Source organism: Peromyscus leucopus, chromosome 14 (genome assembly GCF_004664715.2).
Source record: "Peromyscus leucopus breed LL Stock chromosome 14, UCI_PerLeu_2.1, whole genome shotgun sequence".
Lineage (NCBI taxonomy): Eukaryota > Metazoa > Chordata > Mammalia > Rodentia > Cricetidae > Peromyscus > Peromyscus leucopus.
In genome coordinates, this window is record NC_051075.1 from 48,441,368 (window position 1) to 48,463,612 (window position 22,245).

At 51.5% G+C, this 22,245-nt stretch overlaps 1 protein-coding gene across 1 annotated transcript in view; it reads left to right on the forward strand.

The window, feature by feature from the left end:
• Positions 1–22,019, forward strand: part of Galnt16 (polypeptide N-acetylgalactosaminyltransferase 16) — a 90,326-nt gene extending 68,307 nt beyond the window's left edge. The window contains exons 8-15 of the mRNA XM_028876136.2: positions 1,168–1,252; positions 1,554–1,657; positions 6,564–6,690; positions 8,423–8,515; positions 9,843–9,926; positions 14,715–14,856; positions 15,462–15,587; positions 19,828–22,019. Coding sequence (XP_028731969.1) covers positions 1,168–1,252; positions 1,554–1,657; positions 6,564–6,690; positions 8,423–8,515; positions 9,843–9,926; positions 14,715–14,856; positions 15,462–15,587; positions 19,828–19,965 — 899 coding nt within the window. The 3' untranslated portion in view covers positions 19,966–22,019. The remainder of the gene's footprint in view (positions 1–1,167; positions 1,253–1,553; positions 1,658–6,563; positions 6,691–8,422; positions 8,516–9,842; positions 9,927–14,714; positions 14,857–15,461; positions 15,588–19,827) is intronic.
• The last annotated feature ends 226 nt before the right edge of the window (positions 22,020–22,245 follow it).

The window sequence follows — 22,245 nt, forward strand, 5'->3', positions numbered from 1 at the left end:
TCCTTTTTGGACAAGTATGGACCCTGGCATTGGGCTGCCCAATCCAGATGACAGTTGCCCCATGTGGCTCTTTAAATTAATTAAAATTAAACAAGATTTACAGTTAATTTCCTTGGGTGTCCTGGCTACATATTAAGAGCTTAACCCACATGAGGCTTTGGCAGCCACACAAGGTTTTGGTGTCCCCACTGAACCCTATAGATCCAAATCATGTCTGTCATTACAGAAAGTTCTGTTGGATGCCACTGCTCTCGAGAGTCTGGTACTGGGAGCTAGGGGGCGTGGGGGACAGTCCTTCCTTGGGGCCTGGTAACCCACTAAGTGGACCCAGCCAGGAGCTAGACCTTGGAGTTGGGTAAGATTCTAAGGGAAGCCAGCCAGTTCCCGTCTGAGAAGTCACCTCAGGGCCTTTGTACTTTGTCTCAGTTACTTCCCTATTGCTGTGACAAAATGCCATGACCAAAGCAACTTATTAAAAAAAAAAAAAAAAGCATTTAATTTGGGACTCATGGTTCCAGAGGATTAGTCCATAGCCATGATGGTGAGAAGCTTGGCAGCAGGCAGGCAGGCAGGCAGGCATGGTGCTGGGGCAGTAGCCGAGAGCTTACAGCTGATCCACAAGCAAGAGGCAGAAGTAGCTGACTGGGCCTGGCATGAACTTTTAAAACCTCAAACCCCACCCCCAGTGACACACTTCCTCCAACAAGGCCACACCTCCTAATCCTTACCAAACGGTTCCATCTGGGGATCAGGCATTTAGATATACATAAGCCCATTGGTGTCATTCTCGTTCAGAACGCCACCCACTTGCTGATGCCTCTGTCTGGAATTCCCTTTCCCCAGATGTCTGTATGGATTGCATCCTTCGTTCAGATCCCTACTAAAAAAATCAAACCTGTGGGTGAGCCTTGCTGACCAACCTTACTATAATATGGACACCTCATCTTAGTTTTCGTTTTTAGCACACTGTCAATCTCTATGGGCACATCATACACTTGTTAGTCTTTGTCTTGTCAGTAGGCTGACAGCATGTGAGGGAGGCACATGTCTCCATGTGAATGACAGAATAGTGGCTTCTACCACCCTGCTCTGATCAGAAGAGATTGATGGGTGGAGGAAAAGGTCCAAAGCCCTCAGTGGGCCCACCCCCACCCTGCTTTCCTGTAGGATTCGACTGGAGTCTGCATTTCAAGTGGGAACAGATCCCCCTGGAGCAGAAGATGACCCGGACAGACCCCACCAAACCCATCAGGTCAGGCTGCTTGGCCTCTGGGAAGCTCTCTCCTTCCTGGATCAGGGGTCTGGGAGGCTCTTGGGAGGGTGCATCATCACTAGGGTTCCCAAGGGTTCCTAGTCTAGGTGCTGACTCTGTTTGGGCCATCAGACCTGCCCGTAGGGACAGAGAGGACCGAGATCGTGGGAGCAGTTGTGAGGGCCCTGAGAGCTGGCCAGCCCTCCTGCCCCAGTGACTCTGCAGGTAGGGAGCTGGGGCCAGAAGAGAGGTTCCTGGTTTCCATGTTTCATGGTTGCACCCTCCCTCTCTGTCTCCCCAGGACACCTGTTATAGCTGGAGGAATCTTCGTGATTGACAAGTCCTGGTTTAATCACTTGGGGAAGTATGACGCCCAGATGGACATCTGGGGAGGAGAGAATTTCGGTGAGTTGATAAATAATAACAGTGAAAAGACAAGAGCCATACCAATAATTCAGATGGAGAGCAGTCTACATTTGAGGTCCTGGTCTGTAAAGATGTGACACTTGTTGAGACCTTTAATCATCATAAGGACCCTCTGAGGCAATTGTCTCCATTTTACTGATTCAAACAGGCACAGAGAGCTATTTGTTCAGGTCCACTCAGGTAGACAAAAAAGTTTAGTGTGTCTAGGGGAGCATGTGGCCAGATGGCCAGACATGTGTGTTAGGAACACATGACTGAATACAGCTTAACTACGTGGCTGTTTCTCTACCAAAAGGGATAGGAAGGAATACAACCAGGCATAATGGTCACGTGTGAGCAGGGAGGGCCTGGATGCAGGCCCCGGCTTGGCTTCTTCAATCTGTTTTTGATTCTGGGCAAACTGAACCTCTTTGGGACCCAGCTTCCTCCAGAGCTTGTTGAGTAGTGATTGAAGCTGTGGCCATTATTGCTGTGCGTGAGACCATCAGAACCCTGCAGATGAGAACTCCTGGGCTGCCTGGAACAGCAAGAGGGAGATGGAACAGAGCCAGAGGTTTGCTCTCCTGCCCCAGAGCACCATGGAGAGGTCACCAAGTGAGGTCAGAGCCCAGGCTCCAGCACAGGTGGTCTGGGTCACTGGGAGAAGTAGTCAACTTTGGGAACCTCAGTTTATTCACTTGGGAAAAACAAAAACAAGGAAGGAAGCGGGAGTGGGGGGGGGGTTGGGGGGGACCTCCTTCCCAGGGGCCTGGTGAAATGGGCATGAGACTGGGTATATCTGGCCAGGCCTCAGCAGGGTTCAAATGCAGGGCCCTGCTGCATGGCTGTTCACTAAGGTGTCCTCTCTCGCCTCCCCAGGAAAACAAGGTGCACAGAGAGGCTAATTAAGTGGAAATAGGCACAGGATTTTTCTCCTCTTGGATTTCTCTCAAAAGTGTACAGGCAGCACTCACAGGAGTAAATTCTGTGAGCTGGGGCACAGTGACCCTTGCATCCTCATCCCATTTCCTGCGTTTGGAGTCCTAGTGACCTGCTTTGTGTCCTGGTCTCCGCCGGAAGGCAGCTTTGGCAAAACAGGTTTGCTGTGAAGCCACGGCCGGCCCAGCAGGCTGGAAAAGGCCCAGCCTTCCTGCAGGTAGACATTTCTCCTTTCCTTTCTTTTCTCTGTTTTTTCAGGCTGGGAACTGACAGAGAAACCAGTGAATGATCAAATAGCTCACTTCAAACTCTGCCTAAGGCAAGGGCTCCCGGGCTGGGGAACTTGAAAGGCAGAGCTGTGAGAGGTTCTGGCCAGGATTCTGTTCCTCAGAAGAAATTCAAAGAAGTGTCTAGGCTGGCTGTGGCCCTCAGAGGGTCAGCAGCTGGGCCAGTTTTGAGCCCCGAGACTCCGATCTCTGATGGCTTTAGCTTTTTTTTTTTAAATTCCTTTGTTGAAAGACAGGAGCCACCCAAACCGAGTCATGCTCCTGTGTCCCCTGAGAGGCAGGAGCTCAGAGGCCACCTGGAGTGGGGCTGGCAGATCCAAAAACCTTAAAAGTCACCTTAGGTTTCTTCCTCTGTTCAAACTCTGCAGGGACTCCCATGTCCTTCACAGGACACCCAGAGGCCTCCTGCTGGCTCCTAGGTTCTTCCTGGAAACCCACACATGAACTCCACCTTCATCTCCCTCTCCTCTGGCCCTGTCTCCACAGGCCTTTGATGCCCAAACTCACAGGCCATGCCTGTACCTCTGGGTTTACGCCCTTCTGGAAAATCCTTCCCCTGAGAGTTGCATGACCTTTCAGTTGAAAATTTCTCAAGTCGGGTCCTAGAGAGATGGCTCAGTGGTTAAGAGCACTGCTCTTCCAGAGGACCCGGGTTCGAGTCCCAGCACCCACATGGCAGCTCACAACCGTCTATAACTCCAGTCCCTGGGGATCTAACACCCTCTTCTGGCCTCTTCGAGCATCAGGCATGCATCTGGTACACAGACGTACATGCAGGCAAAACACCCATACACATACAAAACAAAATAAGAAAAATTCTTGAGTAATCTAATTAAAAATGTAGTGTGCCCACCCCCGCTCCACTGTCCTGCTCAGCCCCCGACCCAGCTGCGTTTTTCTCCTTGTACTTGTCACCCCCACATGCTACACATGTTCTTGTTTACTTGTGGGTTTTGTTTCCCACTTTCATGAACTTTACCCCCAATACAGACACACATATGCACAGACATAAACATGTGAGTGTGTGCACACATACACGTAAGAGAATCCAGAACAGTGTATGACACATAAAAAAGATGCTCAGTTAACATTGGCCGAATGAACGAAAGAACTTCGCTCAAGAGTGGCTTGGGCTAGGGAGTGCACATGGTGCTTGCCCACACATCTGTGAGGACCAGAGTTCAAATCCCCGAAGCCCACATAAAAGCCAAGTGAGTGTAATGGCCCTCATGTAATTTCAGTCCTTGAAAGGTAGAGGTGGGATCCCTGGAGCCAGCTGGCTAGTCCCAGTAGCTGTAACAGGGAGAAGCCCTGTCTTAGTGAGTAAATTAGAGAGCGGTGGAGGAAGACTGTGGACATCAACCCCTGGAGCCCATGCACACACAATGCACACACACATGCACACACACATGCACCTAAACCCCTGTGCCCACACAGATGCAAACACATGCATGCCGCAAACACATGCATGCCACACACATACAAGTCAGAGAGAGAAAGAAAACAATGTGTAGCTTGCTTGACAGAGTGTGAACTTTATATTGCAATGTTGGAATTTAGTAATCCAGTGACCTTAGAGAGGCTTAAAAAAAAAAAAAAAACAGAGCTGGGTTCAATGATGTGCACTTCTGTCTCAGCACTGGGGAGGATGAGGCAGGAGTACTACTTGAGTTCAGGAGTTCAAGACCAGTTGAGCAACACAGACCCCATCTCAAATAAAACAAGGAAAAATGGCACACACAGTAATCCGAGCATTGGTGTTGAAGCAGGAGGATTGCTGAGAGTTTAAAGCCATCCTGGACTACAGGCTGCATGGAGGATACCAGACTAGCCAGGGATATACAGCAAGACCTTATCTCAAAATACAAAGAAAGGAAGAAAGGAAGGAGGGAGAGGGGGGACAGGGAGAGGAGAAGGAATAGGGAGACTGCAGGAAGATACAGATAATATCTGACTTCTGGATTACTGTGAGAATCAGACACTCACATCACGGTACATAGCAGGTACTCAGTAAGTGGATGGTGGTTACTGACGCTGTCATCGCCATTGTAGATAATATTAATTTGTAACACGTTTGTACCCTATGGGCTGAGTGAGATGAGGTGTCCTCACTAACATAACAAAGTTAGTCATCTATCCCCAGTTCTAAACCTCAGCCACCGAGGTTAGCTGCAGATCTGGCTGGGAAAGGGGATGGGTGTCTGGCAGTTTATGGGCGGACCTAAGGAAACCACATTACCATGGCCAGTATTAGTCCTTGGGAGGGGCCCAAGCATTCGTGCCAGTGAGAGCCCCAGGCCTGTCCAGGGACTACAACATAGCCCCCCATTAAAACTTTATTGTAAAGGACTTGCACGTAAACATCACACATCAAGATTAGCCAGACCCAACATCTACACCTCTCAGTGACCTTCTGTGACAATGGAACAGCAATTCTGAAGCTGTGAAGCTTCACACCGGACCTTACACTGTCATCCTCCTTTAGTTTTCTCAAGACAGGGTTTCTCTGTGTAGCCCCAGGTGTCCTGGAACTCCTCTGTAGACCAGGCTGGCCTCGAACTCACAGAGATTCTCCTGCCTCTGCCTCCTGAGTGCTGGGATTAAAGGTGTGTGCCACCATGCCTGGCATCAACTTCTCTTTCTCTTTCAAATTGTGTGTGTGTTGTGTGTGTGTGTGTGTGTGTGTGTGTGTGTGTGTGTGTGTGTGTGTGTGTAAAGTGCGAACAGTCTAGAAGAGGGCATCAGATCCCCTGATACTGGAGGTACAGGCAGTTGTGATCCACCTGATGTGGGTGCTGGGAACCGAGCTCGAGCTCAGGTCCTCTGAAGAGCAAAAGTGACCACTGAGCCATCTCTCTAGCCCCTCTCTTTTTTTGTAAATCGTGGATTTTCTGTGCAAGGAAGGAGATATTTTAGCACCACACAGTATCCAAATGGAGAATTAATATAAAGAAAGTAGGAAGTCAGAAGGGAGACTAAGTCTCAGCCAGGTGGGTGGAGGAAAAGAGACTGGTAAGTAGAAAACAGAAGTGATGTCCCTCTGGGAAGCAGAGTGGCCACTTCTTGCATCTCTTGACACCAGTGGGGGACCTCGGTCGCTTACGACTCTGCCACGACCTTCAGAAGATAATGCAGTTCAGGAAGATCAGGAGTAGCCTGGTACACACTCCCTGAGCCTAGAGGCAGGCCTGGGCCAGCCTGGTACCGGTAGAGCAGCCTGAAGTTCCACTGGTGGCCCTCAGAGGTGCTCAGATCTAGTCAGCCAGCAAGCATGGTCTTCCTAACTCACGTCTGGCTGGAGCCTGTACGCATAAGCTGGAAAAGATGCTGCATTTTTGCATATCTCCTGCCTGTGTTCCTGTTATGTCAAAGCTTTCTCCACTGCTCTTGTGTGCATGTGTGTGTGTGTGTGTGTGTGTGTGTGTGTGTGTGTGTGTGTGCGTGTGTGCCATGTATATGCACATGCATGTATGCATACATGATATGAGCTTGCACAAGGAGTGTAAGCACCCCCATTTTATCTGGCACAAGAGCTCACATCCCAGCATATACCTTCAGGGAGACACCGAAGAGAAAGAAATCCATCCCCTTCCCGCCTTCCCGCCTTCCCACCTTCCCGCCTTCCCGCCATCACCTGGAGGGGACCCCCCCCCTTCTCCTGACACTGTCATCTCCTGCAGAACTCTCCTTCAGGGTATGGATGTGCGGTGGCAGCTTGGAGATTGTACCCTGCAGCCGGGTGGGCCATGTCTTCAGGAAGCGGCACCCCTACAACTTCCCCGAGGGCAATGCCCTCACCTATATCAGGTAGGTCCCAATGGGAAACACCCTGGAGGAAGCATGGAGTTTCATCACTCTAGACACCCCCAGCTAGTTATTCACCATGTATGTGCCTTTGGGCTGCCAGCCTGTATCTCAGGCCTCCGTTTCTCCATTTGCTGCCCTAGGTCTGACATTTGGGGCATTTCTGAGGGTAGAGGATGAAATGGGAGCATTGCCCTTAGGTCTCTCTTGTCTTGATTCACCTTGTCCACCAGTCTTGGACAAATGGTCAGGTGACCAACATATTGCTGTCCTCATTGGCCCTCTGTTGGTGGTCATGGTTTCCAATGCCCCATGTAGACTGGGCCCGGTACCTGACCATGCATCTTCCCAGCTGCAGAGTACACTTGGTCTCACAGGAGAGTGAGCAGTGTCCTGGAAGACCGGCCCATGACCCATGGTCCTGATGGAGGAGTTGGGGGGAAGGGGAACTCTCCTGAGTACACATCCCCTCCTAAGGACCTGTTTCCCCCTTGCCTAGCCGTGCTGGCTTGCATAGGTTGGAGCAATGCTGTCCACATCTAATTAACGAATGACCGAAAGTTTTGTTTGACTTCTCCTACCCCATTTTTTTTCAAGACAAGGCTCTCTCTCTGTAGCCTTGGCTGTCCTGGAACTCACTCTATAGACCAAGCTGGCCTCAAACTCACAGAGATCCACCTGCCTCTGTCTCCTGAGTGCTGGGATTAATGGCATATGCCACCACACCTGGTATCCTACCCCATTTATATACATATATCTATATATAATATAGATATAGATACATATATCGATATTATATATAGATATATGTATTTGCCCAAATGTATGTAGGATGCCATGTTCATTCCTGGTGCTTGAGGAGGCCAGAGGAAGGTGCCAGATCCCTGGAACTAGAGTTACAGATAGTTATGAGCCACCATGTGGGTGCTGGGAACTGAACCCAAGTCCTCCGTAAGAGCAACAAGCCACCTGTCTATCCCCCTGACATTCCATTTTTAGAGTAAAAGTCATATAGATTTACTGCAGACACTCAGGCAGGACCAACACCAACTTTTACATGCAGATGTTATTTAAGCATCACATTTGCGATAATTATTCTTTATAGGATTCCAGAAGAAAGCGAAAGTCATCTCCACTCATTCTCTCTCCTGTTTGCCCACTCATCTCTTCAAAAGCAACTACCAGCATCCTTAGCATTAAAGCCTTTAACCAGAACTACCTGCTCGAGTAGGTTGCTGCTCTATCATGTTCTCGTGTGTAGTCTGTATATCGAGACATGCCCCGCCCCACCCGCCATGGATTTGCGTTAGCAGGTTGCCGTCATACACTCTTCCAGCGGCATGCCTCTCTGGCATTATACCACAGCCATCCTTTCTCCTCCACCTTCCTAGCCCTGGTGTTTTTTTTCAGGGCTGCCTCACTCTCCATTGTATAGAAACATTTTCCTACTGAAGGGCATTTATTTTGCTGCCAGTGTTTTCCTAAGCAGCTATTCTCGTGGGTGTCCTTTTTTGCACATCACAGATCTTGCAGTAGAAGAGATCCCTTTGAGTGGGGAGCCTGCCACCGGTCCTGACAGATCACCCTCCAGACCGACTGTGGTGATTCATTGCCCCCCAGCCCTTGTTGTTCGCCTGGATTGCCGGCATTCCCACTGCACAGGCCTGAAAACTGTAAGAACCTACCTCCTCTCTTTCCCCTCTCTGGTAACTTGGTTTTGCTTCTCTGCTTTTAGGAATACAAAGCGTACTGCAGAGGTATGGATGGATGAATACAAGCAATACTACTATGAGGCCCGGCCCTCAGCCATTGGGAAGGCCTTTGGCAGGTGGGTCCCTCCAAATCCCATTTGCCTCCCTCCACTCAATGTTTGCATAGCCCAGCAAATATGAAGTAGGTCCACACTGGACAGCACACACTGGACTGAGTGGGAGACCATTCAGTCTCCCTAGTAACCGAGTCCTGGCTCTTCTGGCTTCTGTGGGCCCTGGAAGGGAGTGTGATGCATGGACCAGACCCTGGTCCAAGACCCTAGTCCTACATACTGCCTAGAGACAGACAAGAAGAGAAGTTTCTCCACAAAGGTTTAAAGTGCAGCCCATTCAAAGCTGCCTTCAGGAACAGCAGCGTCTGAGGTAGTCGTTACGACAGAGTTGTCTGCCGAAGACAATGCAGGGTACCGCCACCCCCATCCAAACCTGAGGTCTGTCAGCCTGCTTTCCTGTTATGGCCCGTGATGACCATTGTCTGGTTAAAGCATTTCCAAAAATGCAGATGGATAATGAAACCAATTTAGTGAATCATTATCAGCATTTTCACAAAAGGATGAGAAAGACACCAGAGGTGAGTTTAGTGCTGAACAGACTAGAAAATCAGAGTTGATTGCAGTCTACGGTAAGTATCGTTTTATGAAACTCATTTCATTGTGTATGGCTGTGCACCCACCCGTGTGTCCTCGGCCTGTGTAGCCGTGGGATGTGAGGTGTGCTGACCTAGTTAATGTTGTCGTCAGAAAAGTTTGAAAACGTTGTCAGTGATCAATTGCAAATGAATCATCCCTCCTCTGTTTATTTCTATCTATTCTTAAAAAGCAAAACAGCAAGCCACGAAGTACTTCTTTTAACATTTACTGAGGATCTCCCCTCAGCTAAGCACCCCATGTCCCCTCCTGATCCTCACAAAACCCCAAGGTCAGTGGTGGAGTCCCAGTTTACTTGGATAGGTGGTTACCCGGGTCCTCGGTAGCCTTTGCGGTTGGTGTAGCTGAGCAAGGTGAGGAGACTGAGGCACATGTCCCAAGGGTACATCAGAAGGTTGTGACCCGCCAACTCTGGAAAAATGTTCACATTAGACCCTGTCTCCTAAACTGGAAGTTGACAAAATCTTCTACCCTCTGCAAAAAAAAAATGAAGACAGTTTGTACGTGCTAACAGGAGTCTCTACAAGTAAGAGGCTGAGGGTGAAGTGTGGCCCCTGTGAGCTCAGCAGGAATTAAAAAGAGGACACAGGAGATACAGGAGAACTAAGTGATCACGTCAGATGTTCGTATAGACTACCTGAGATACGTGGGAAGTGGGGGCTAGTCTCCCTCTGTGGTCTCTCGGGGCCTTCCTCCTCACAGCTCGGCCCTTCCTGGGCCCTGTCTTTCCCTGCAGTGTGGCCACACGGATCGAGCAGAGGAAGAAGATGGACTGCAAGTCCTTCCGCTGGTACCTGGAGAATGTCTATCCTGAGCTCACGTGAGTGCAGCCCCCTTCCAGAGCTGGGGGCCTGTGATGCCCTGAGTCTGCACCGTTCAGCTGCCATGAGTTCATCTCCCCTCAAAGGCTCTGAGGGAACAGAGGCGGCGTTACCACGAGTTATCAGTCAGGCGTGGTGCGGCTGCATTTTTACCCTGGCTCCCTGACTAGAAATGGATATTGTCTCCCTAGGAAAACAACACTTCATTACACATTTGAGGCCACGCTGCTTTTATCACCTTTGACCCTGCTCTCTCTCTCTCTCTGCTGGAAGCTCATCCCAAGGAGATAAAGTCATCAGAGCACAGAGCTGTTGACCGCAGAGCCTTTGAGCCAGGCTGCTGGGGGAAAATGAGATGCGGCTAACACTTAGGCTGGCCCAGTGGATCACTGATACAGCTATTTAAACAAATATTATGCATCCATTAGTATGTAATCACAGAGACCAAAAAAGCACAGGGAAATGTTTGCTCTAGCAAAGAGGGAGCAAAATGCAAACAGGGTTGTGGCTGTGTGTGCTCTGAAGGGAACTGAGGGAGAAAGGGCCATGGCTGTGACGGGGGTGGGGGTGGGGTAGGGGGCGGGCACACAGGCTCCTTCCTCCGATTCTAAATCCTTCTTGGTGTCTTGGTCACATGGTTTATTTCCTCCCGCTCTTCAGAGTTGGACTCATTTGTACCCTCCCCGGGGAGACGTTGTCCGAACACTAAATTGATAGCAGCATCCCTCTGGAACCTACATCAGCATCTCACATATACTCCTGGCTGGTTAATTTGATGTCATCTCCTGCACTTGCCTAGAAGCCACGGAGGCAGAAGCCATGGCTTGTATTGTCCAGGGCTCTCCTCTGGCCCCCTAAAATAGTGCCTCTCACAAAGTAGACACTGGGTAAAAGGAATATTTTAAAAGGAATATTTTTGAGCAAATAAATTCTAGTGAGCAAGACTTGGGAGTGTCTGGAGTTAACCCCCTTCCTCCAGAACAGTCTCCCCTGGGGAGCCTGCTCATCCCGTGGCTGGTTTCTTTCATGATGTTGTCTTGGCTTTCTGGAACACTCCACCCCTCGCTGCCTACAAGTTCTGCAAGGAGGGGGACCTCTGTTCTCCGAGGGCCTATCTACTGCCTGCAAAGTTCCCACTGTTAGGCTGCAGCCAAGTCCTGGAAAACAGCTAGCTGCTGAGCCCAGATAATACGACTCCAGGTTCCAAATACAGCCTGCCTGGAAAGCAGTAAGCCCCGACCGACTGCTGGAAATTTCCAAGAAACTCCAGAACAAACAATTCGAACGTGCACCGGCCTCTTTGGAAGCAAGTTGGCGGCCGAGTAGCCTCGGTCCCTCTGGCCCCTAGCTGAGAAGTGTGGAGTATTGACTGAAGAGTGCAGCGAGTGAGCGTCCTGGAGTGCGAGCATATGCTCATTCATGTGGCGCTTCTGAGACGCAGAGGAAGAGAGAGTAGCGGTGTTTGACCTGCTGTCAAGGTTTCTACATTTGGAGGGCATTTTGGACACTCGGGCAGCGTGAGCTGAGGAGCCTGTGGGGAGGGATACGGGGAAGATGGAAATGGGTCCTTTTAGAACCCATTTAGAAATGCTCTAGCCCAAACCTGGATCCATTCCAAGACAGGGCAGCATATTAAGTGTGCAGTGTTCAATCAGGAGAAAATGCCCCCCTCTCCCCACTCCCCTGCTGTTCATTCCATGGCTCCTTCCCATCTAGGGGGCTCAAAGGTCACGGGGCCAGGGGTGGGTCAGAGTGATGTCAATGCCGCTCCACACCGAGGATCCTTAGGTTGCTTGCATGTCTCAGGTGGTCACCACAGTTTGAGAAGGATAAAGGAGCTTCCGCTTTGCTAGGCCTGCCTACAATCCCGCCACAGCTCTGCTCTGGGTCCAGGCCTAGCTTCAGCGGGCCTCGGGAGCTGCTACTCCATCACTTTTATTAGGACTGTCCCGGACAGCAGCGCAGACTGAATCGCACTTTCATAAGGGTGCCAGTCACACAGTGGCCACTGTAGACTCATTACAATAACTTCAAGCAGATGGCAGGAAGCATTCTAACCAAAATAGTCTGCTCTAACAACTTCCTAGTAGGTGGAAGTCGGGCAGCGTGAGCAGTGGCTGCTACTGCTATTTCTACAAAGGCATTGTGCCGTCCAATGGCAGCCCTGCTTAGAGGAAAGCCACTGAGGGAAACACAGAGGACCACCCGTAAACAGGACAGGCTGGCTTGCTCTGCTGGGCAGCTGAGGACGATGATGATGATGATGATGATGATGACGGCCATCTTGGCCAGCTAGAACTGCTCTGGCAGGTACACATCAGGAGCTTCATCGGCTCTTGACACTGCTGCCCAACATGAGTTCCTTCCTCAAGCTCTCTCTCTGTGTGTGTGTGTGTGTGTGTGTGTGTGCGTGTGTGTGTGTGTGTGTGTGTGCGCGCGCGCGCAGAAGTGCATGCAGATGTGGGTGGAAGTGAGTAAGGTCAGAGCTGGATGTCTTCTGCTGCTTTGTTCCACCTTATCTTTGGGGACAGGGTCTCTCACTGACCTTGGGAGTCACCAATTGGCTAGACTGGCGGGGCTGGCTAGCATACTGAGAATCTGCCTGTCTCCCCCCCGCATCCCTGCACTAGGGTTACAGAAACAAGTGACCATACCTGGTTTCATACGGGTGCTTTGCATGGGTCTTTGCTGTTTGCATGGCATGTGCTTCCTCAACGGAGCCACCTTAAGCCTTCAAACATACCTTAATTTATTGAATGTGGGTGGGGACTTAGATGCTCATAGGGACAAGTTGCAGAAGTCAGTTCTTTCCTTCCACCACGTGGGTCCCTAGGACTGAACTCAGGTTGTCAGGTGCAGCAGCAAGTGCCTTTACCTGCTGAGCCATCTCGCCAGCCCCCTCATTTTTAAATTTCCCACTGACTAAAAGCAGCAGTAACCCCTCTGTGTGGGTCAGACGGAATGTGTCTGATGGCCACACTCAGCCCGGGACCTGCAGTTGCAGCCTCTGTTCTGGATCTGTACAACAGCTCTGGTTCTGAAGCGGAGTCCCGGGCGGGTGATGGGGAGTGAAGTGAGCTCTCCAAGGCTCCCTGAGAGCAAGTCAGTTCTGGGGAAATCCATGGGCTCTTGAACAGCCTGGAGGAGACCTGCTGTGGCTGAGATCCTGCAAGGGTTTCTGCATCAAGGAATGGCAGACATGTCCCCTCCCTGGGTCCAGGCTCTCTCTGGACAGAGGTGCTAGGGAGCAGGGGGCATCAGGCCTGGGGTCGGATTCTGAGCACTCCTGGCTCCCTGTTGCTTTGTGATGGCTGCATAATCCACGGGCCTCCCCAAACCAAGTATTCAAGCCTGTGTCAGCTGGAGATGGCAGCCTCCCTAGGTTTGCTGGCCAGAGGTGATCAGTGTGTATGCCCACGTGTACATGTATGTAAGCATTCTCCTGGCACGTGAGATGTTTTAATAATGGGATAGCTTGAAGCCTACCTCAGCAGCGGGGCAAGTGTTTTCAGGTTGTCTTTCGCCGTCATTTGTAGGGTGCAGGGTTTCTATCCTGTGGTTGTATCTGCATCCCAGCTGTTGGCCGGATAACCAGAACTGTCCAATGCTTTCAGTATCAGTCATTCTGATACAAATATCTTTGAACGCACCAAGCTTATTCCCAAGGGATAAATTTCTTTTCTTCTTCTTTTTTTTAAAGAATAGGTTTTCCTTTTTTAATAATTTATTTTTATTTTGTGTGCATTGGTGTTTTGACTGCATGTATGTTTGTGTGAGAGTGTCAGATCCCTGGAACTGGAGTTACAGACAGTTGTGAGCTGCTCTGTGGGTGCTGGGAATTGAACCTGGGTCCTCTGGAAGAGCAGCCAGTGCTCTTAGCCACTGAGCCATCTCTCCAGAGCCTGCCCCCTCTCCCCCATGGGATAAATTTCTTAAACTGGCATCCTTTTTTTTTTTTTTAAAAAAAAAAAAAGATTGATTTATTTATTATGTATACAGTATGTATGACTGCAGGCCAGAAGAGGGCGCCAGATCTCATTACAGATGGTTGTGAGCCACCATGTGGTTGCTGGGAATTGAACTCAGGACCTCTGGGAGAGCAGTCAGTGCTCTTAACCTCTGAGCCATCTCTCCAAAGGACAAAGATGTACCCATTTTAAGGACTTTCATGCTTAATTTCATACTTATGCTTTCCCCCAATTTATACTCTCAACTGGTGCAGTAGGACAAGATCCAGCCTTATAGGCATTGTTTAAAACACATTGGGCATTGTTTAAAACACACATACATGCACATTCTCTCACACAGATATCTGAGAAACAAGCAGTAATTGCTCTCTAACATGCATTCTTTAATTATAGTGAGACGGAACATATTTGTGTGTTTGGGTATTTCAAGTTATCCACTCCCAAAATCATTCTTTCTCTGTTATTTTGAGATTGGGTGTTGATGTCACCTTTAGGTTCCCAGGTATCAGCTTCTGGGCTGAGTCCTGTGAGTCAGGCCTGAGTGTCCTCTCGGGGTCCCCCTGGGTCTCAGGCCTGGCCTCTAATGGAGGCCTTGGGACTCCCATAAGAACCTGCTAGAGCTGAGGCTGCTCCTTCTTCTTCTTACAATCCTGCTCACTCCCTAACAATCTCCCCCCATACCCTCCATATCCCCATCCCTCTACCGCCCAGCCAGGCCTGCCAGTCAGAGACCTCAGTGACTGTGTGCTGCCCTCTGGAGGAAGGGGTGGGTAAGCTGGTGTGTGCAGAGAAGCAGCCTGACACCGCCTTTCTCCTCAGGGTCCCAGCGAAGGAAGTGCTCCCTGGCGTCATTAAACAAGGCATCAACTGCTTAGAATCCCAGGGCCCCAACACAGCAGGTGACCTCCTGCTTGGAATGGGGATCTGCAGAGGGTCGGCTAAGAGCCCTCCACCAGCTCAGGTAAGGTGCTTAGGGCTCTGGAGTGAGCGCTAAGAACAGGACAGGAGCCAAGTGGGATTAGGACTTCTCTCTGTTCCTCCTCGTTGTCCTCTCTGTCTGCATCCTCCATAAACCTCCTTCCCAGGGCTCCTCACACTTTGCCCCTGCCACATGCCCATCCCTTTCCAGCCCTGTGTCCCCATGCTTCCTCTTCTAAAGGAAGAGGTGCCGCCTAGTTCTATGCTGGAGTACAGCTCGGATGAGTGTGATGGGCTGTGGGTCTCCATAGCAAATGCGTGAGTGCCACACCCACGTCAGCTCTAGAACAGGTAGTGGAGACCCCCATCGTGGACCTAGCCTCGTCCTGTGTCCCTTCGCTCTTCCCTACCTCCAGCATCCCTTGGAGCGACTGCCTTCTGGCTGGTCCCAGCTGAGCTTCCTCATCTGAATATTTGATTAGGAACATTTCCAAACACGAGACAAAAATTGAAACTCTCTGATGCATACCCCCCTCCGCCTCTACAGCTATTTGTGAAAAAATGTCTGAAAAAGTCCCCGGTCTCTTTGCCTAATCACTTGTCTGCCCACGTCTGTCCAGCCAGAGCTGTCCTTTCCCTGTCTTGCAGGCATGGCTGTTCAGCGACCACCTCATCCAGCAGCAAGGGAAATGCCTGGCTGCCACCTCCACCTTAATGTCCTCCCCTGGATCCCCAGTAATACTGCAAGCGTGCAGCCCTAAAGAAGGCAAACAGGTAAAGCCTGAACCCCCGGCTACAGAGGGCCAACAGCACACAGGGACACTGAGCGGGGATGGGAGGCACTGACCGGGGGAGTCCCACCTTGAGGCACGTAATCTCAGATAAACCCTCTAGAATGAGGATCCGAGGAGCCTCCGGCGTCATCTGGGTCCAGCATATTGTTTCACTCATGAGCGGACACGGCGGCTAAGTGTTTATTTAACATTAGTCCTGCCAGTCTGAGGGCAGAGCAATTTGTCTTGTCAGTGTTGCTTGCCCAGCCTTTGACAATAACCACAAAGCTCAAATAAGAGCTAGCTGACTCCCAGACTGCTAGACATCTCACACCGACAATCCTCGCATTTCCCCCCCATCCCCCCCCCACATCCCCCTCCGCCCACCCCAGCTACCTGGTAAGATAATTCTCAACTAGCATCGGGTGCCTCGACCCGGCGCTCGGTTCATCCCGCAGTGCCAGTTCTGCTTACCAAAAGTGGCCCACTAGGCACTCGCATTCCACGCCCGGCTCCACGCCAGCGACAGTGCCGTGAGTAAGCCAGGGCTCCCTAGACACAGGCTGTCAGCTCCCACAGCTGGGAAAGGGCGGAACTAGCCAGGATTCAAACCCAGGTCAGTGTGACTCCTAAGGCCACAGACGTAAGCCAGAACTTAACAAGGATGTCTTGACTGCTGGCTGACTGGGAATCTGAGGTCCACATACAGTGATCTGCAAGCTCACATGACTAGCCTCAGATGTGTCCTGAGAAATAGCTCAGGTTTACTTGTGGAAGCAAAAACTGATGCCCAGAAAAGCGTTGTCACTTGTCCGGGGCACACAGCAGTTAGTGGCAGAGCACTAAAGGCTGGATTTCTGGAGGCAGCCTCTCTCTTCACTGCGGCACCCGTCCAGGTTAAAAGGGCTCCCTGCTCCCCAGAGCCTGGGACCCAAGACCCAGGCTGCTACGTCCTTCCATGCCCACCCCTCTGGTAACACAGCCTGCTGAAGGTCATGCAAGGGGGGGGGGCTGGCTCTCGGACTGAGCCTGCGGAGCTTTCCTCCCACGCTTCTTCTGTTTGCCTGGGCCGATTCTTTCTTTAGGGATGAGTGGAAGTTTGCTATTCTGTTCTGGAAAAGCAGCCAGGTTCTCTCCTTCCAGCCTTTGTGTGTGAGAGAGGCAGGGTGGGAGAGGCAGGGAAGCGCTCTATAGCCTGCTTGCTGGACTGGCTGGCCACTTCCGCTAGCTTTCAGCCTACAAGATCTAGCTGGACCCCTGCTCTTTTCTGTGGTGGGGCTGGGGCAGTCTGCCCTTCAGCTGGAGCCGAGACCCCGTCCTGAGGGGGGAATCCTTGAGCCCATTGACACCTCTGTTCAGGTCAGAGCTTCTCAGTGTCTGCCCAGGCAGCCCCCACTCAAATAATCCTCTACAATAAGTACTTTGTGGATTGGAGAGGTGCTTGCTGCCAATCCCAACAACCCGAGTTTGATCCCCAGGACCCATATGTTCGCAAGCTGTGTGTGCTGTGTTCCCTACAAGCCCCGCTAGCCCTCACCCACCACTCCCCCGGCACTCCGGGTATCATGCCTCTCTCACCACTGTGGAGGACACGTGAACAGCTCTCCCAGCATCAGTACCTTCTGGATTCTGGGCTTTCCTTCCAGGTCCCAAATGAGCCTTGATTCCAACCAAGGCCAGCTGGGCTTCACGTGTCCTCGAGGTTCCTGAGAGACACTGTGCAGTCATAGAGTCAGAGGTTCGAGGTCAGCCATTGCCCAGGTCCCTCGCTCATACAATAATGGGCTGCTCTGTGTCTGCGCAGACTCAGAATGGAGTGACTGGGAGAGCGAGTGAGAGAGGCTGGCTAGTAGTTCTGAGCAGAAGTAAGAATTCTACCAGTGGGTTATTCATTTGCTCATCACGTGCATGTGCCAAGGAATGTACAGATCCTGTGCAAGAAGAGAAAAAGGGAGAGCATGGCCCAGCTCTTGAGGAAGCTGGAAAAGAGGTGAAAGGAGCAGCCACCACATTGTTGAGAGCCAAGGCAGCACTGAGCCTGAGCCGCACGCACACACGCACGCACGCACGCACGCACGCACGGGCTAGGGAGGCCCCTCTCCTTCTCCTGGGAGAGAAGAGGCCATAGTAGTCCCAGCTTGACGTTGTTGGAGCTTTGGCCAGCGGAGTTAAGTGTGAGAGGCTGTCAGAGCAGTCCAGTATGCAAAGAGGAACTGGAAATGCAGGTGTGTGCATGAGGAAGCTAAAGCAAAATTTCAACGACACCGTCTCCACAGTTGAGTGCGGCTCATCTCTGTCCCCGAGCTGCCCAGTGAGAACACAGACTGTCTCCCTCAGAGCTCTGTGGGCTCCAGTTTCATGGTCCTGAGCTCTGTCACCTCTTAGGAAGGTAAGGTGGATGTAAGAAGAGGGATGTGGCTGCACGGAAGGAAAGTGGGCAAGAAATAAAAACGTCTGTTGCTCTTCAATCTCCTCCAAACCTCGAAACCTGGGCCTCTCATCCTTTCCCCATATTCCAGATAGCACACCATCCTCTATCTACGTCATCTTCTGAAATGTCCTATGGGAACGACTTCCTCCCCTCACCTTGTCAAACTTGGGAGAAGAAAATGCTAGGATCCCTTTAGTGAGGACTCTAGTCTCCCGGCCTCACCACACTGCATGAGCGTGACTGTAGACGTGACGGCCACTTCCCACTTGTGGGGACAGGGTACTACGACTCATGATTGTAGGCCCGGCCAGGCACGCAGGGTTGCAGGAAGATGAAAACTTTTTTTTCCCCATCGAGAAGAGATTCACCTAGGCCAGGGCTCACTGACTAGGGGAAGCTGCTAGGGGAGAAGACCAAGACCAAGCTGGGACTCCAGAGAGCTGGAGAAGGAGAGCTCTGCCCGGAAACAGAGAGCCGGGGGAGCCCCAGCCCAGCCAACTGATAGAACTGGGCCTTGTCTCCAAAGAGAAACTGGAAATGCAGATTTTTATGCGATAGCTAAGCTGGGTTTTAAATGATGCCATGCAAGCCAAGTAAAACACACAGCCCGTGGGCAGCGCTGCTTCCTTTGATCTGTTTAGTAACTCTGTGCCATCCTACAGAAGAAGTGAGTGCCCTGGAGAGGGTCACTGTCTGCTTTAGATGGGGGGGGGCGTAGCTGGAGAGACGGCAGCACAGAGACTAAAGTGTTTGCTGTACAATCACGAAAACCTCAGTTTGGATCGCCAGCACCCACATAAAAGGCCAGGTGCAGCCTGTAATCTCAGCACTGGGGAGGAGGACCCAGGGGGATCCCTGGGACTTGATGACCAGCCTGTCCAGCTGAATCGATGAACTCCATGTTCCGTGAGAGACCCGAGTGTAGCAGGAATCTTAAAGGTTCTTATTAATAAAATCAGACCCGAGCCGAGTTATTGGGGTCCATGCTGGTAGATCAGAGAGACAGAACAAGCCACAGCTATGTCATCTCACCTCGCCAGATCCTCAGCTGGTCTTGTCTCCTCAGACTGGAGGCCTCTGAGTCCTCATCCGGAATGGCTCTCAGCTGAATTGTGTTGCTCCATAGCCTGAATGCTTAACCAGCCAAAATCTTAACCAGCCAAATGCTTCTAGTTTCTCGTCCTCACGCCTTATATATCTTTCTGCTTTCTACCACCACTCCCTGGGATTAAAGGCTGGCTTTCTGGGATTAAAGGCGTGTCACCATGCTTGGCTATTTCCAATGTGGCCTTGAACTCACAGAGATCCAGAGGGATTTCTATCTCTGGGATGCTAGGATTAAAGGTGTGAGTGCCACCATTTTCTAGCCTTTGTATCTAGTGGCTGTCTGTTCTCTGACCCCAGATATTTTTATTAGAGTACACAATATTTTGGTGAACACAATACCACCACACCCGAGAGAGAGAGAGAGAGAGAGATGGAGGAAGACAACTGCCATCAACCTCTGCCCTCTGCGAATGTACAAGCTCACACACCTGTGCAGGAAATACATATGCATACAGTTACACACACACACACACACACACACACACAGCAAATAAATGAGTGTGGTGTGTCCTAGGCATATGCAGTATTATGTATGTGCACGTGAAACGCAGGTACAGACTACTTTTTGGCCCTGTGCTGGGCACAGAGCTTGCAGCCTTGGGTATGTCGGGTAAGCACTGCATCACTGAGTCCCACCCCCAGCTCATATAATTGTTATTTTTTAATCGTTTCCTTCTTCCTTTCCCCTCTCCCTTCTACCCAGAAATGGAGAAGGAAAGGCTCTTTCATCCAGCATTCCGTCAGTGGCCTCTGCCTGGAGACAAAGCCTGCCCAGCTGGTGACCAGCAAGTGTCAGGCAGATGCCCAGGCCCAGCAATGGGAACTGCTGCCACACACATGACGGTGGCCCCCAGCCTCCTGGACCTTCTGCATGAGACTTGGGGACTGGAAGGGGTTAGGGTGGGGGAGTGTCAAGCGGGCTGTTTCCCATCTCTTCACATTTCTACTGGATCATCGGTACACACCCCTACTGCGCGTGCGTTTCTCCGAAGCTCGTTCAGAGAGGGGGTGGGGGCATGCTCATGCCCTCTGTGCCACCCCAGTCTTGCTCCGGGAGCAGAGATGGTTAGTGTGCAGCTGTCCTGGCCAGAGACTCGGCAGTTGCTCCTGGCCCTTCTTCTTGGCCCTTTGGGGGCCCCAGACAGTGGTGTGTGGACCTTCCCCTTGTTGCCTGGTAGGGACAAGGATAGAAAGCCTACCGAGGGGCCAGGTTGGGTCACAGGGCTAGCCTGAGGTCAACACAAGAGGACGGGTGGCAGCGTATGTGTGAAGAGGCTGAAGGCGGGGGGCAGCTAGAAACCAGGAAGGGTTGAGGGGCTCAGTCCAGCGGGTGGGTGAGGGAGGGATGCATCCTGGGACAAGAGGATGGGGATTCAAAGAACACAGCGTGAAGTACCAGAAAAAAAATGAGGTCTCTTTCCAAGACATCATCCTGTCCATGCTTTGATAGCCCCAGGTCCCAAGTCCAACATACGCCTGCAGCCCCTCCAGGTGGCCATATTCTTAGCAAGAGACTGCAGAGGGATCTGGGGCATAATTTATGAAGCAGACTCCACCTCTGCTTAACCGTCAGTCAGGCCAAGATCTCACACTTAGGCCTTTATGACCAGTTGGTAACTCTGTCTGCACTAACTGGTCCTGGTCATACACCCTAGAATACCCTCGTCCTCACTCCCTGTTTGGACCCCTGCTTTTTCAAAGGTCTTTGCCTCTGTAAGCACAGCATCCTGGGGCATGGTGGCTGGCCAGGTTTGGACCCCCTTCCTGGAGTATAACCATTTCCTAATCAGTAGGAACCGAGTCACCCAGGCCAAACCTAGCGCTCAGGCCCTTCTCCAAAGGCCTCCTGTTGCAGTGGGCTGCGAAGCTGGCTAGTGGGTCCTGTCCCTGCAGAGAATTCCTTGTTCTTTCTTCTCTCACTACTGAGAACACACATTGATAGCGTCCTGGAATCCCGGCCGCCTCCCTCCCACTGGCTTACACAGTATAATTTTGGGTAAAAGACTATTGGTAGCCAGAACTCTTAGGGTCTTCCTCCAAAGCAAGACAGCCTAAGGAGGCCACTCTTACCCCAGGAGCAACCAGTCTTTCTTAGACCAGACAGTCACACATTCATAGGGAATCTACAGACTCCAGAAAGTCTAGAAATCCCCCAGAATGTGGCATGTGTACGTACATATGCAGTTTCCTAGGTGGGGGTGGAGCCTGGATTTCCCCGGCTTCCTGCTTTCCAAAGGATCTGATCCTCTGCTCTTGCTGAGATCTGCCACCTCTCTGCATCGCCGGCCCCCATCACCCTCCCTGCTGGGCCTGGCTTGTCCACCGCCAGATGTTAGGAGCCAAGTACCCGGGTTATAGTACCAGCTCTGGAAGGTTCTCCAGCAGGCTCCTTCACCTTTGGCTCTCACCAGCATCCTGTCAGCAGTTCTGTGCCAAATATGTGTGCGCCCTGGGCGCAGCCTAGGGGCCTCTCACCGTGTGACCAAGCTTCGGCCCCTCCTGTGACAATGTCTCATACACTGCTTTCTGCAGAAATGGCCAGGGATCCCCCGAATCCCTGGGAATCCTCCTGCCGAAGTAAGGGGCAGAACCGGGGCCAAGGTAGAGGCTTTCCCCTAGAGACTTGGGCTCTGCTCCCGTGTGGACCTTGGGCCTGGGAACCTGGGCTTCTCTCTGTGAATGTACTGACGGCTGCTGAGCCTTGAGAAGGCCTCTCCCCGTTTGCTGTGGTCAGACCAGACTCTGCACTTGTCGGCTCTCCGTTCTGGGGGACTCGGTCCAACTCTGGTTTTGCTTTTCTTCTTGACCAAAGCATGTGCCACTAAAGCTGTCCCGGGGGACGCTGTCTTTATGAAGAAACACACCTGGAATAAAACCACTTCTTACATGTCCACATGGGCCGGTGCCTTTACTTCTGACCTTGCAAGCATTCAGCTCGCTTCCACGGCCTGAGGGGAATCGGGTCCCTGTCCCGTAAGAGTGAATGAAGGTGAACATGGCAAGGTGAGTGCTCTCCTGTCCCTGACACAGCTGTTCTGAGGGGAGCCAGCTAGTGGCCTTGCTGCTGGGGCAAGCTGGGACCCAGGAAGCAGTGTCAGGCCGAGCCCAAGTTCCTTGCTTC